The 14054-nt window shown below is 42.0% G+C and overlaps 2 protein-coding genes across 2 annotated transcripts; one reads left to right on the top strand and one right to left on the bottom strand.

Moving 5' to 3' along the window:
• Positions 1-206: 206 nt before the first annotated feature.
• On the top strand, positions 207-9467 carry LOC146651955 (G protein-coupled receptor family C group 6 member A-like). Its single transcript, XM_085382649.1, has 9 exons — positions 207-400; positions 487-653; positions 916-1025; positions 1340-2077; positions 2292-2420; positions 4750-4876; positions 5049-5963; positions 8426-8908; positions 8971-9467. The coding sequence occupies exons 1-9, from the start codon at positions 207-209 to the stop codon at positions 9465-9467; spliced, it is 3360 nt and encodes a 1119-aa protein (XP_085238775.1).
• A 3519-nt stretch (positions 9468-12986) lies between these two features.
• On the bottom strand, positions 12987-14054 carry LOC146651954 (general transcription factor II-I repeat domain-containing protein 2A-like). Its single transcript, XM_085382647.1, has one exon. It carries the CDS (start codon positions 14052-14054, stop codon positions 12987-12989), a length of 1068 nt encoding a protein of 355 aa, XP_085238773.1.

Below are 14054 nucleotides of genomic sequence, written 5' to 3'. Positions count from 1 at the left end.
TATTCACATTCCATGTCTTGAAGTGACATCAAACCCCATGTGACCATAAAAAGCCCCCCCCCCCAAAAAAAAAAGATAAGCAGTATTTCAAGTTAAAGAGGTTTATCCACAGCTCTGTCTTCTGCAAACACACTGAAGGGATACACACAAGTGATTTTTCAGAGCACGTTTTCGGAGATTATTCGAAGAAGATTTCTACTAACAAGATGGACAGCTGGAGGAAGATGAAACATTCTTTCAGCTTCTGCATCTTTTTTGTAGTTTTATCACACCATGGTACCAAATCCTTCGAACAGGCCACAGCAGAAGGCGACATCATTATTGGAGGATTGTTTCCGATTCACGAAAGCGTTAATGTCACTGTGAATTATGATGGCAGTGAAAACCAGATATGTGACAGGTGCTGTTACTCTTTAGCAATGAGTGTCAAAGTGTGTATTAAATTAGGGTATATTTGTATATAACATATCTGATTGTGTCATGCAGGTTTAGCACGGCTAACCTGGTCCAGTCTCTGATAATGGTGCAGGCGCTGGAGGAGATAAATCAGAAGCAAGAGTTGGGGAACCTCACCTTGGGATATCTTATACTTGACTCCTGTGGTGACGTTACTACCTCCCTGAGAAAAATCCCGTCCTTTATGAGGGGAAACTGTGAGTACTCTGAGGGGGAAAAAAGTGAAAAATATGAGAATTTTCTGGCTAGTCGGTTTGATTAATTCCTTTGTCTTAATTGTAGTTTCATAAAAGTAATATTATGTACATGCTGAAAAGCTACACTTAGTCAAATTTACACCTAAATAAAGATTTTTGCCCACAGTTTAGGTAAATGTAAATGTAACTGTTTGTAATCCTACTGTCTTAATATAAGTTAATGTAAATGCCAGTAATTGTGTCACTGAATACATTTTTGCAGGTAACACTAGTGCACAGCAGTCTTCCCCTGTCCTTGCTGTCATTGGTGGTTACTACTCAGAGATAGCCATAGCAGTTACAAGGCTACTCAACCTGGAATATATACCCGAGGTATGACTGACTATTTGGGTCTATTATGATTATGATGATGATGATGATGATGATTAGTAGTAGTAGTTATCACTGAATGTAAAGTCTATTAATCAAACAGCAGCAGCTATTATTCAGAGAATGGATGAAATGACCTGATATACCTTTCCATTCTGTACTCAGCTAACAAGCTGTGATAATACAGTGCTTAATTTTTTCAAACTTGTTGTAAAACATAACCATAAATATCCTTGCACTGTAAAAGAATGAATGCAGGCAGAATATGAAAAGCATGTTTCACTTGTCCAAACAATGTTTTGTGATTATTTCCACAGATAAGTTATGGTGCAACCTCTGGCCTTCTAAGTGATAAAACCCGTTTTCCAAGCTTTATGAGGACTGTACCACAAGATAATCACCAAGCTCGTGCCATCTCCGAGATTCTTGATAATAATGGATGGACTTGGGTCGGTGTGCTGACAACCGATGGTGAATATGCTCGCTATATAACTGAGCGGCTCTGGTACTATACAAACCAAAAAGGCATCTGCTTCGCCTTCACCTCTGTTCTTCCAGATAATTTAAATGATTATTTGCTGGGAAAGAGCATTGAGTCTACAGTCAAAACCATCATAGATAATGAAAACGTCAGTGTCATTGTGTCCTTCGCGAAACCTGACCATATGATGTATATTTTTCAAAAACTTCTCAATGATCCTCAAGGAACAAGGAGAATTTGGTTGGCCAGTGATATTTGGTCACAATCACCTGAAATACTGAATACAAAAAAACATACTTTGAGTGACATAGGAACAATCATTGGGATCACTTTTAAATCTGGAAACACAACCAAGTTGAAGCGATATCTCGATGACCTTGATGAAAATCCAAGCCACCACAACAACAACCCATTTTTAAAGCAGCATGGGTCAACTTCATCGGAGAAGTTAAAGACTATGATATATCCATCTGCTGTGTTCAGTATAGAACTGGCGGTTAAAGCAATAGCTCAGGCTGTTGAAGACCTCTGCACTGAGAGAGACTGCAAGACAAAACGCCCATCCCCATTGGAGGTAAATGCTCTCTCTCTCTCTCTCTCTCTCTCTCTCTCTCTCTATCTATCTATCTATCTATCTATCTATCTATCTATCTATCTATCTATCTATCTATCTATCTATCTATCTATCTATCTATCTATCTATCTATATATATATATATATATATATATATATATATATATACACATACATACATATGACAGAGATCTCAGATCTCAAAACCAACCAGCTTATCTACACCATGGCAGCAGTGACCACTGAGATGCTTGGTACAAGATGGGTGGAAGATGAACAGCACAAGGAGCAGTACCCTCCATGGAGAAGGAGGCTAGAGGCCAAGATGCAGGACTGCAGAAAGGTGATAATGAAGAAAGGGGTGCCTAAAATTGCAGCAAGCTGTGCAGACCTGAGGCCTTAAAAACTTAAAGGCGAAGACTCACAGCCTTGTCAATAAAGCAAATGGAAGGCCACAACCCAAAAAAGGCTCAGTGGCTAGTTGATTTAAGAGCAAACCACATCTCCCCTGAACAGTGACCATCACAGATGCAGACATCTAAAAAAAAGGGTCCCTAGTATGAAGAGTTGAACAGCACCAGGGCCTGACATAATTCATGCCTACTGGCTAAAGAAGCTGACTGCACTTCACGAGCATCTGGCAGCATAAATGAACCAGCTGCCAATGGACGAGAGACACCTGGAATGGCTAAACGAAGGCTTGGACAGTAGAAGGGACCTGTCCCATGCAACTACCAGCCAATAAGACAAGACCATACTCACCAAGCTGTGCACTGCCTGGATGCCATGCCATGGATCCTGAAAAGTCTGGATTAAGAACTGATGAAGTAAGACCTTCATCAGGAATACAATGTGGCTGGGGGAAACAACTGATTCTGATTCTGATTCTGAACACTAGAGACCAACTTCAAGCCAATAGCACAAGTTTTCATCAAGTCTCCACTGCTGTTCTGCATGGGCTGAACCCCCTCAGTGAGATCATTAAAAAGACTGGCTATGGATTCCGACTATGGAATGGAGTAGTCAATAGCCACCTCTTCTACATGGATAACATCAAGCTGTATGCCAGTAGTGAACGAGACATCAGTTCACTGATCCACACCACTTGATCTACAGCAATAATATCAACGAAGCTTTAGGAGATATAGCTCCTCTCTCAGCTGGGCCAGTGACCTCCACACTGGGTGAGTGGCTTTGGCAGATTCCAGGAACAACATCTGAGATCTCTGTCCAGAGAAATGCAGTCCTAGAAACAGCAAAGATATTGCACAGAAACCTCAAGAACCCTAAAGCTCCCTCCACAGAACTCTCAAGCTGGAGCTTCAAGAAAAAAAAAAAAAGATTGCAGGAGAAATGGGGTATATATAGTAGTTCTACCAGCCTTCACTCCCCATGTGTATCAGTCAGCCTTGGCCACTCATGATCATGTCACTGGTTCTATTGTTGGACTACTTTTGATAGATACTGACTACTGCAGACCACGAAAAACCCACAAGAGCTGACGTTTTGGAGATTTTCTGACCCAGTCGGTTAGCCAATTTTTCTTGCTTTTAATACATCAACTTTGAGGACAAAATATTCACATGCTCCCTAATACATCCCACCCACTAATAGGTCCTATGATGAAAAGACATGTCTCTGGTCATAATGTTGTACCTAATCTGTGTGTATGATGTTTTGTCCTGTCCACTTTAGATACATTATTTTTAATCAATATTTTCACACACACTGCAATTTCAGTTACGAGGAGCCCTATGGAAGGCAAAGTTCCACATGGATGGGAAAAACTATTCATTTGATCCCCATGGTGACCTCAACACTGAATACGATATCGTCCTATGGAAGCAGACTTCAGAGTCTCTAGACGTAAATGACATTGTAGCTCGCTACAGTATATTGCAAAATAGCCTGACGTTCATCTCGCAGGAAACAAAACATGCTTTCTACATTTACATTGTAAGTAATAACTTGCCCTCCACTGTCAAATTGTTTTATTCTTCTTCCATTCATTCATTGTTTTTATTTTTAGATATTCACATTATCTACAGTCAGTGTTGGCAGGATTAATATATTGTTGGACTCATTGGTGGTTCATTCATAAGCCATGTTGAATTGATATTTAAAAAAATATTTAAGATGTGTAGAAGATGAATCTTACCAATTCTGGTGATTCACTAAATATTACTCTAATGCTATGCTGATATTGATATTTCATATTTAAAGAAATCACTGTTGATTACCATGTTATTTGATACAGACTTTGGGTTAAATTATTAACTCTTGCACTGTCAAAGGTCATAATTTGTCTCTCTACTGATTTTGTGAATGAAATTAAAGGCAATCTGATCATACTTAGTTGTGCTAATATTGGCATACTAAAATGATAACCTAAGTATTTGAAAATTACCATTATCATCAGCAAGAACATAGGTTTATTTTATTTGTCATATATTTATCAATGTCAATACTCAATTTAAGGAGATTTTCTTGAAAACTGAATGACTGTGTGTACTGGATTAGCTCCTCAGTTTCTTTTTTACTTTCCTTCCTTGTTTTTTTCTTGTTCTTGTGTTGTTTAAGAAGCAGTTAGCATATAAAAACTTGTGTGTTAGAATAAAGAGAGTACACTATACAGACTGTAAAAAAAAAATCATGATTCTTTCTTCTCTCAGGGAAACGTGACTTCCAGGTGCACAGACAGCTGTCAGCCTGGCTACAGTAAGACTTCAGTTTCGGGCCAGCCTCGTTGCTGCTATCAGTGTGAACCCTGTGCTGAGAACACCTTTTCCAATACCACTGGTATGTATTATAAAAGAAACAGTAAACTCCATTTGTATCAGTTAACTGTAAAACTACATAAAAGCCAAAATAAGTGTTTTAAAATGCTTATATTGCAGTCTATTGCATTGACAGTTCAAGGAGTTTGAATCCAACTTACATATTCTAATGATCTTGTTTTCTTTCTTTTCAGATTCGGAGAAGTGCAATCCTTGTGAAAAAAACTATTACTCCCTAAAAGGCAGTTCAAAGTGTTTGCCAAGAAAAACTGATTTTCTGAAATGGGGTGATGTATATCTTATTGTGCTGCTGTCTTTTACTTCTTTAGGAGCAGTGCTTACCATTGTTGTTGGGATCATCTTCCTTGCACACTGGAATACCCCTGTTGTGCGCTCATCTGTTGGCCCAATCAGCATCATTCTCCTCCTCTCCCTTATGATCACATTTACTAGTGTTATATTATTTGGTGGTCCACCCAATAGCTATCAGTGTCAAGCACGGCAGGTGGTGTTTGGCTTGAGTTTTACCTTGTGTGTCTCCTGCATCATGGTCAAGTCCTTTAAGATCGTCTTAGCCTTTGAGTTTGACCCGGTCATTCAAAGTGTGCTGAAGAAGCTCTACAAGCCTTACCTCATTATTGCAGTCTGCATGGCAGGTCAAGTGGTTATTGTTACAACGTGGCTTATACACAGTCCTCCAACTGCTGACTCAGAGATCACACAGAACAACATGAAACTGATGTTTTGTAATGAGAAATTAATTCCTGCATTTGGAGCCATGCTAGTCTATATTGGCCTTTTGGCTCTAATCTGCTTTGGTGTTGCTTTTAAGGGACGAAAGTTGCCTGACTGTTACAATGATGCAAAGTTCATCACTTTTGCAATGCTCATTTACTTCATCTCCTGGATCATGTTTGGTCCAGTCTATGCCAATGTCACAGGCAAGTACATTCCAGCAGTGGAGATGGTTGTTATCCTCATCTCAGCCTACGGCATCTTGTTTTGTCAGTTCTTCACAAAGTGCTACATTATTCTGTGTAAGAAGGAAGCAAACACAGAGAAATCATTCCGCCGGGATATTAGGAATTATTCCAGGGATCACAAAGGCAGTGAGGATGAGCTGTCATCTAAGGGAATTCAAAACCCTACTTTATCTTTATCTTTGGAGTCATTCCCAAATTCCCAATTTTCAGACTCAATCACTGATTGGAGTTCCACCAGGCAGCCTAGTGATTCCTCAAACTCTCTCTCCCCAGTCTCGAACCCACAGCAAAACATACTTCAGAACAACCTAAATTCCTTTAACACCCTAAAGAGAATTTCAAGCTTGCCAACATCACTAATAAAATAATTCACAATTATTAAGAAGGCAACATAATGTTTCGAATTGCAGCACAAAGTGGAATAAATATGAAAGTCTGTGCATTTTTAGGACTGCCACTAACATTTTAAGTAATGGATAATAAGCACATTATTTTCTGATTCATTCAATTAGTTTGTGTCTTAAAATTTGTAATTTCCAACAAATTGTAATGTGTTTGGTCCACACTGTTGATGTAAAAATCCCCAAAACTGATAATATTTAGTTGATTTCAACAATTTTAGGAATTGACAGCATTCTGCATCTTTAAGTAGATGGATTGACTGGTTCGCAGGAGGATGCTTGCAAAGCCACTACAGACTGTTTATCCATTCATCCATTCTCTTCTGCTTATCCTCATCAGGGCCGTGGGGTGTGCTACGACAGGGTACACCCCGTACAGGTCACCACCCAGATGCAGTGCTAACACATAGAAACAACCACTCACATTCACACCTGTGGACAATTTAGATTCACCAGTCGGGCTTGCTCAGAGTGGTATGGCTGTAAGCTTGCAGACTGTTTGGTATTCTTCAAATCATCATTATCTTGCAGATTTATTGTTCTATTATTCTGGAATCACTGACTCGTTGAGTCAGGGTTAAAGGTCAAAAAAATACAACACAATAAATATAAAGAAAACTTTTTAAAATGTAAAACATTTGAAAACTTGTAAGCATCTTTCTGCAATTCTGTAGGGCATATTTGTTGGTGGTGCCTTTTAACATTATGTTGATGATTTACTGACACAGATTTGTTACATATTTGAATTTGATCATGTATTCTGTTATATTTTTGTATCTAAAGGCTTAGTGACTATATATAAGAAATACACATATACACTCACCAGCCATTTCATTAGTTCATCAGTTAACTCTTTTCCGGACAGTGTTGGGAACCCTTTTGGCTAACCATAGAGATGGTTGAGTGGGAAACCTGTTGGATTAGCAGTTTTTGAAATACTCAGATAAACAACCATGTCATGTTCAACGTAATTTAAATAATCTTTCTACCCCATTCTGATACTTGCTTTGAACTTCAGCAGGTCATCTTGACCATGTTTACATGCCTAAATGCCTAGAGTTGGTGAAAAATGATTGGCTGATCAGATGTTTGCATTAACAAGTAGTTGAACAGGTGTACCTTATAAAATGGCCTGTGGGTATATATGTAAGAGAATAACTTTTAGAATTTTTTTTTATCATCTGCTTGTATTCAGTGTATTCGGTTCTTAAAGAGTACTTCAATTCCTTATAATTGTTCATTCTTTCAGTGTTTCAGCCAAATCCTGAACTTCAACAGGTAACAAACTGATGAGCAGGCAGCATCCATTTCTGTGTTCATGTTGCTACAGTAGAATCACTGTGGTGATTGGTTTAAAATGTCTCTTTGTGCTGGTTTTCATTTTCGCTCTGTGTTTTCAACTTGTGTTCATACCTAAATCCTTACTACTAATCCTCATTAGGATCAGGATTTGTGTTGGTGTGTGGGACTTTAGTCTCAGGTGTATATTGTTAAATGGTAACTATGAGACAATGCATTGCAGATAATGACCAATGGAGACCGGGAACACCCCACAAGAGCTTCAGTTCTGGAGATGCTCTTACCCAGTCGTCAAACTATCATAATTTGGTCCTTCTCAAACAAGCTCAAATCTTAGGCTTGACAAAATGTTCACTTGCTCCATAATATATCCAACCCACTAACAGATGCTGTAATGAAGAAACAATCCAATGTTATTGACTTCACCTATCAGTGGTCATAATGTTATACCTGATATGTGTATGTTTGTTCTTTCTTGAATCAATTAAAAGGAGAGTTTGCCAGACGTAGAGTTTATATTCCTAAAACCCTGCCCCTACTATCTGCCGCGGGAATTCTCAGTTGTGTTTTTGGCTATTGTTTACATTCAGCCACAAGCTAGCTCCGCAGCAGCGCTCGGCAAACTCCATGACGTCATCAGCGCATTAGAGACAACTCATTTAGACGCTGTTTTTATCGTCACTGGTGACTTTAATAAGTGCAACTTATGGACTGTACACCCAAAACATCACCAACATGTGGCCATTCCTACCCATGACAAGAACACCCTGGGTCATGTCTACAGTACAACCCCACATAGCAAAATTGGTATGGCCCGGATCTGGCCCACACAATGTGCTTACTCATGGCCCACATACCGCAAAGAATGACGGCCCTTTGGTGGCCCAGATCTGGTTTGCCAGAGGTGGCCCATACATGCTTCAAGACCACAACCCTCAATCCGTCTCCCCAAGAAAAGCCCAGCCACCTGCCTAAATGACTACAAACCAGTTGAACTCACTCCAATCATTGCAAAATGCTTTGAGAGAGTGGTGCTGGCCTACATCCAGAGAAACATCCCAGACACTCTGGATCCCCTGCAGTATGCCTACCGGGCCAAAGGGTCCACGCCAGATGCCATCGCTGCTGCCCTTCACTATTCCCTCTCCCATCTGGAAAACAAAGACTCATCCATCAGGGTACTTTTTGTTGATTACAGCTCCAATTTCAATACATTCATCCCTAACAAACTCACTCACAAGCTGGCAACAATCGACCCACACCCCACCCTCTGTGACTGGCTACAGGACTTTTTGACTGGCAGGCCCCAGTCCGCCAGGATCGGCACCAGGACTTCAGCCAGCATTATTACAAACACAGGCGTTCCACAGGGTTGCGTCTTCAGTCCCATTCTCTACACCCTGTACACCCATGACTGTGTCACATCCAACAAGGACAACACCATATTGAAGTTCGCAGAAGCAGCTTTAGATACCTGGGTGTCTACATCACTGAGGACCTCACCTGGTCACTGAACACCACACAGCTGGTCAAGAAGGCTCAACAGCGGCTGTACTTCCTGAGGAGGCTGAGGAAATTTGGTTCGTCGGGCAAGATCCTCAGCAGGTTCTACAGCTGCATTGTGGACAGCACATTGACCAGCTGCATCACTGCATGGTACGGCAGCACTACTGCTGTGGACCGCAAATGCCTGCAGAGAGTGATAACAACTGTGGAGAAGATCATCGGGACCCCGCTGCCCTCTCTGCAAAGCATCTACCATCACAGAGTCCAAAGGAGAGCTGCCTCCATTCTCAAAGACTTCACACACCCCCAACATAGACTGTTCACTCTTCTGCCCTTGAGACAAAGGTTTAGAAGTGTGAAATCCAGAACATTCCGACTCAACAATTCCTTCTTCCCCACTGCTATCAGACTCTTGGACAGCTGACCTATTTTTAACTATAATAATAATTTGTGCACATCAGGCACATTAAGCCAGCACATTAAGCTCATAGATATTTTGAACACACATCCATTTCAAGCTTAAATTTGTGTCTTTATTTATTTATACTGTTTTTATTTATCATTTCTATTTCCCTATATTAACCGGCATTTTTGTGTGGACAGCAAAGAAAGAATTCCATTGCACAGAGAAATGCTTTCTTAGCACATATGACAATAAATGCTTTGAATCCTTTAATGTGGTATAAATTAAATGTTTATCTTCAAACAAGCTTCAGCGTCAGCATCATCCACGCCTGCAGCTTCAGCTTCAGCATCAGTCTTGCCTGGTCCAGCCTCTGCGTCTTCATCCTCGCCATTGCCAGCAGTGCCAACACCTGCTCCAATGCCTGCAGCTTTCACACCATCACCGATAGCGTCACCATCCGCAGCTGTCACGCCGCCGTCTAGTCCAGCCTCTGCTGTCTCTACAACGCTGTCCGATCCAGATCGGCTTGAACCACCTCGCCTTTGCCGGCCACTTTCCAGGCCTTTAGCTGGATGTCATCGCCATCCGGGGGGGGGGCCCTAAACAAGGTCGTCGCCACCACTGCCTTCCGCGTAGCCGGCCTCCAGTTCTTTCTAGTGTGACAGATATATGTTTTACTGCCCTACTTAAAAAAAAAAAACCTAATACAAAAATATTTGAATTATTCTTTACTTGAGTAAAAGTACTAATAGTATACCAAAACTAAAAAAAATTTAAGTGAAAAACTCATGGAGAGGATTATAAAGAAAGCCTCTTTTGCACTCACCACTTCATTAGGTACACCTGTTCAGCTGCTTAAGTTAAATATCTATTCAGCAAATCATAATGCAGCAAATCAAAGCATTTAGGTACACATGGTCAAGACACCGGCTAAAGTTCAAACCAAGCATTGGAATGGGGAAGAAAGGAAATATAAGTGACTTGAACATGCCACAGTTGTCGGTGCTAGATGGGCTGGTCTGGGTGTTTCAGGAACTACTGAATTACTGGGGTTTTTCCCACACAATTATCTCTACGGTTAACTGACTTTACAGCTGAAAAAGAGGAAGTTCAAATAACCTCACAGGCTCGTCTGTTTAGTGATCAGACAGAATGGCTGACTCCATTAAGAGCAAAGGAAAAGGAGTGCGCATATATTTTAATGATGACCAGTGTACATCTACAGACATTATCACCATGCACTGAACTCCTGATATTGGATATCTGGTACTGAAATGCTGACCATTCTACCCACCAAGAGAGTTTCGTGCGGTCTTAATCACAGCTCTTTATGTTCCACTACAAGCTAATACTAAGTTAGCTCTGCATGATACCATTAACAACTGGCTGAGCAAATATCCAGAAGTAGGTGTGATTGTAGAAAGAGACTTTAATTAGGCATAGTGAAAGACTGTAATGCCCAAACTGTATAACAATATACATTTCTGAAAAACGGGAAAAGAATATGACGATCAGGTTTACACCAGCATCCTAGCAGCATATAAAGCTGTCCTATCTTGACACCCTAGCCTCCCTGACCATCTCATCTTGAATTAAGTCCATCATATAGACCTCTATAGACCATGGCCAGCTGTACAAACTGTCCAAGCCTGGAGAGAAGAATCCATTTTACCGCAGCAGGACTGATTTGAAAAGACAGACTGAGTGTTGTCTGTACAGCGCTTGAAGAACACAGCTCTTCTATTCTGGCATGTGTAGCCTTCTCTACTGACAGCTCAGACGCCGCGCCTTGTTGTCGAGGCATAATTTTTGGTTTGGGAACACTGATGGTCTTAACCACCAAGATCATCCATATTCCAAGACCAAAAATGATTGCTCGAGAGCAAGGCAAGGCCTCAAAGTTGGCTTACAGTAATGCCCAAAGAGAGCTAACGAATAGTATTAAAAAAGACAAATATCCTGGGAGGAGCCTGACTTATTTTAAGGTGCTGAACCAACTTGCAGTTGTGTTCACTAAGATCTTTAACCTGTCCCTGTGAGAAGTTGTATATGGTACTATTGTCCCCATGCCCAAGGAACAAGGAAGCAGTCAGGTGTCTCAGTGATCATTGCCTGTTACTTTGACATTGTGGTGGACCACTGGAGGGCTCCAATCACACAGTTTACAGGAAGTGTTGTTGCTGTGTTTTGAAGGTAAAAGTATTCAGTTGTGTGGTGATGAGCAATAAAGGAAGTGTTAATCGAGAGCTCTGGTGCCGTCTGTGTTTATGTGTTTGCGATCGTGGCTCAAGAGTTGGCAGTTTGTCTTGTAATTGGAAGGTTGCCGGTTTGAGCCACGGCTCCGACAGTCTCAGTCGTTGTGTCCTTGGGCAATACACTTCATCCGTTGCCTACTAGTGGTGGTCAGAGGGCCCGGTGGCGCCAGTGTCCAGCAGCCTCGCCTCTGTCAGTGCGCCCCAGGCCGGCTGTGGCTACAATGTAGCTTGCCATCACCAGTGTGTTAATGTGTGTGTGAATGGGTGGATGACTGAATCTCAGGCCTGGGTGGCGGTACGGCTCTCGAACTGATGGAGCACATGCTATCCTTGGGCCGCAGCTCATCGCAGCTAATGGCTTTCCCATTGTAACATTCAGGAAAAGGTTGGTGACTGTTTGTTTTCATGCTGGGATTTCCAGTGAAGCTTTGTTGTTGCCGCTAGCTCTGTGCCTATTTTGGGCGCCGATTGTCTTTGTGCCCATGGACTGCTGGTCGATGTCTCTAACAGATGCTTAATCGATGCCCTGTGCTTCTCTTCAATACCCTGTTTCACTTGGGCCATTGAGCCCCTGAATCAGGCTAATTTAGTGACTTTGGGGAATGTTTTTCAGTGTTTGTTTTTTGAGTTTCCTTCACTGACTGTTCCGAATTTCTCGAACATGGCAATGGTGTTTGCGCATGCACACTGCCTCGACCCTGCGAAACTGTCCGTCGCTCGGGAGGAGTTTGCGGCCATGGAGCGCCTCGGCATTGTACAATCCTCGAATAGTGGCTGGGCCTCTCCGCTACACATGGTGCCCAAATCAGATGGTTGGTGGTGGTTGTGCGGGGATTTTTGCCATTTGAATAATGCAGGGGTGGCCAACCAGTCAGAGACCAAGAGCCACTTTTTTTTTACTGTGTTACCGCAAAGAGCCACATCATACGCATGGGCACACATGAACATCACCCATCCTTTCCTCCCTCTCTCTCTCTCTCTCTCTCTCTCACACACACACACACACACACACACACACACACACACACACACACACACACACACACACACACACACACACACACACACACACACCTCTGCTCAGCCAGATTTATTGTAAATGTCACACACCAACATGATAATGACAGAAATGGACTCCTACAGTACTAAAACCACAGGCCAGTCATTTTCAACAATGAACATTGTGTGCACTGTCTCACACACACAAACTCTCAGTTCAACCAAGTCCACAAACAAAAATATAATAATCTACAATAGCATTTACTTTTATAATGCATGTTGTTTAGTGGGACTTCTGGCATTCCTTGCCTTGAACAATCCTCTTTAAATCTGGCTTGTATTCCGTTGTTGTCACTCGAAGCAATTCTTTCACATGTGTGTCAGTCAGAACAGATCGATGCTTTGATTTCACATGTTTTAGGGTAGAAAACACAGACTCGCAGACGTATGTTGACCCAAACATTGACAGTATCTTAAGCGCAGCCCGTTTGACATTGGGGTATTTTTCCATTGGCACACTTTTCCAGAACTCAATGGTCCCTTCCCTTAAAGCAGGTTTCAATTGGTCCTCTTCACAAAGATCGATCATCTCCAACTCAGCCGCAGCTTCATCTGTGACTAGCGGGACTTTCAAACAGCCGGTCTCTGCATTAAATGGGTCGACGAGGAACGTAATCTGTGGCCTTTTCAATTGTAGATCATGGAACCGGGTCACGAAGCTTTCGTGCAAGTTTTCAATCAGCGTTGCATATCTGGCTCTTTGCTTACTCAGGGCAGCACTGGCGACTTGCCCGCTGGCTTTTAGCAGAGTGGGAAAATGCGTTAAATCTCCCTTTTGAATATGTGTCTTGAACAGCTTCAGTTTGTTGACAAACGCAAACACACTTTGCACTAGGTCAGGGAGCATTTTTAACTTACCCTGCAGGGTCAGGTTCAGTCTGTCCAAGTGACACAGCATGTCGACCAAAAAGGCCAGATCCATAATCCACTTGAGGTCCGAGAGCTCGGGATAGTCCTTGTCCTTCTTTTCCATAAACAGTTTCACGGCATCCAAAAGCTCAAAGAAGCGAGAGAGTACCTGGCCTTTTGACAGCCACCTCACAGTGCAGTGCAGCGGCAGGTCACCTGGAAGCCCTTGGTCCAGCTCAGCGATGAGATTCTTGAATTGCCTGTGGTTAAGCGCATGTGTGCGGATATAGTTGACGATTTCCATCACAGGCTTCATGACGTTATCTAAATTCAATGATTTAGACACGAGTTGCTCCATGTGGATGATGCAGTGGAAATTCCAAAAGTCAGGAATAGTTTGGTCAGCTTTGCACAGCCCCACAAGCCCGTTCACAGATCCCAT

Source organism: Rhamphochromis longiceps, linkage group LG15 (assembly GCF_057381845.1).
Source record: "Rhamphochromis longiceps isolate RC_006_pf linkage group LG15, R_longiceps_female_GT1.1, whole genome shotgun sequence".
In the NCBI taxonomy this organism is placed as follows: Eukaryota; Metazoa; Chordata; class Actinopteri; order Cichliformes; family Cichlidae; genus Rhamphochromis; species Rhamphochromis longiceps.
The sequence above is the reverse complement of the archived record's forward strand: the minus strand, read 5'-3'. Positions and strand labels throughout refer to the sequence as shown.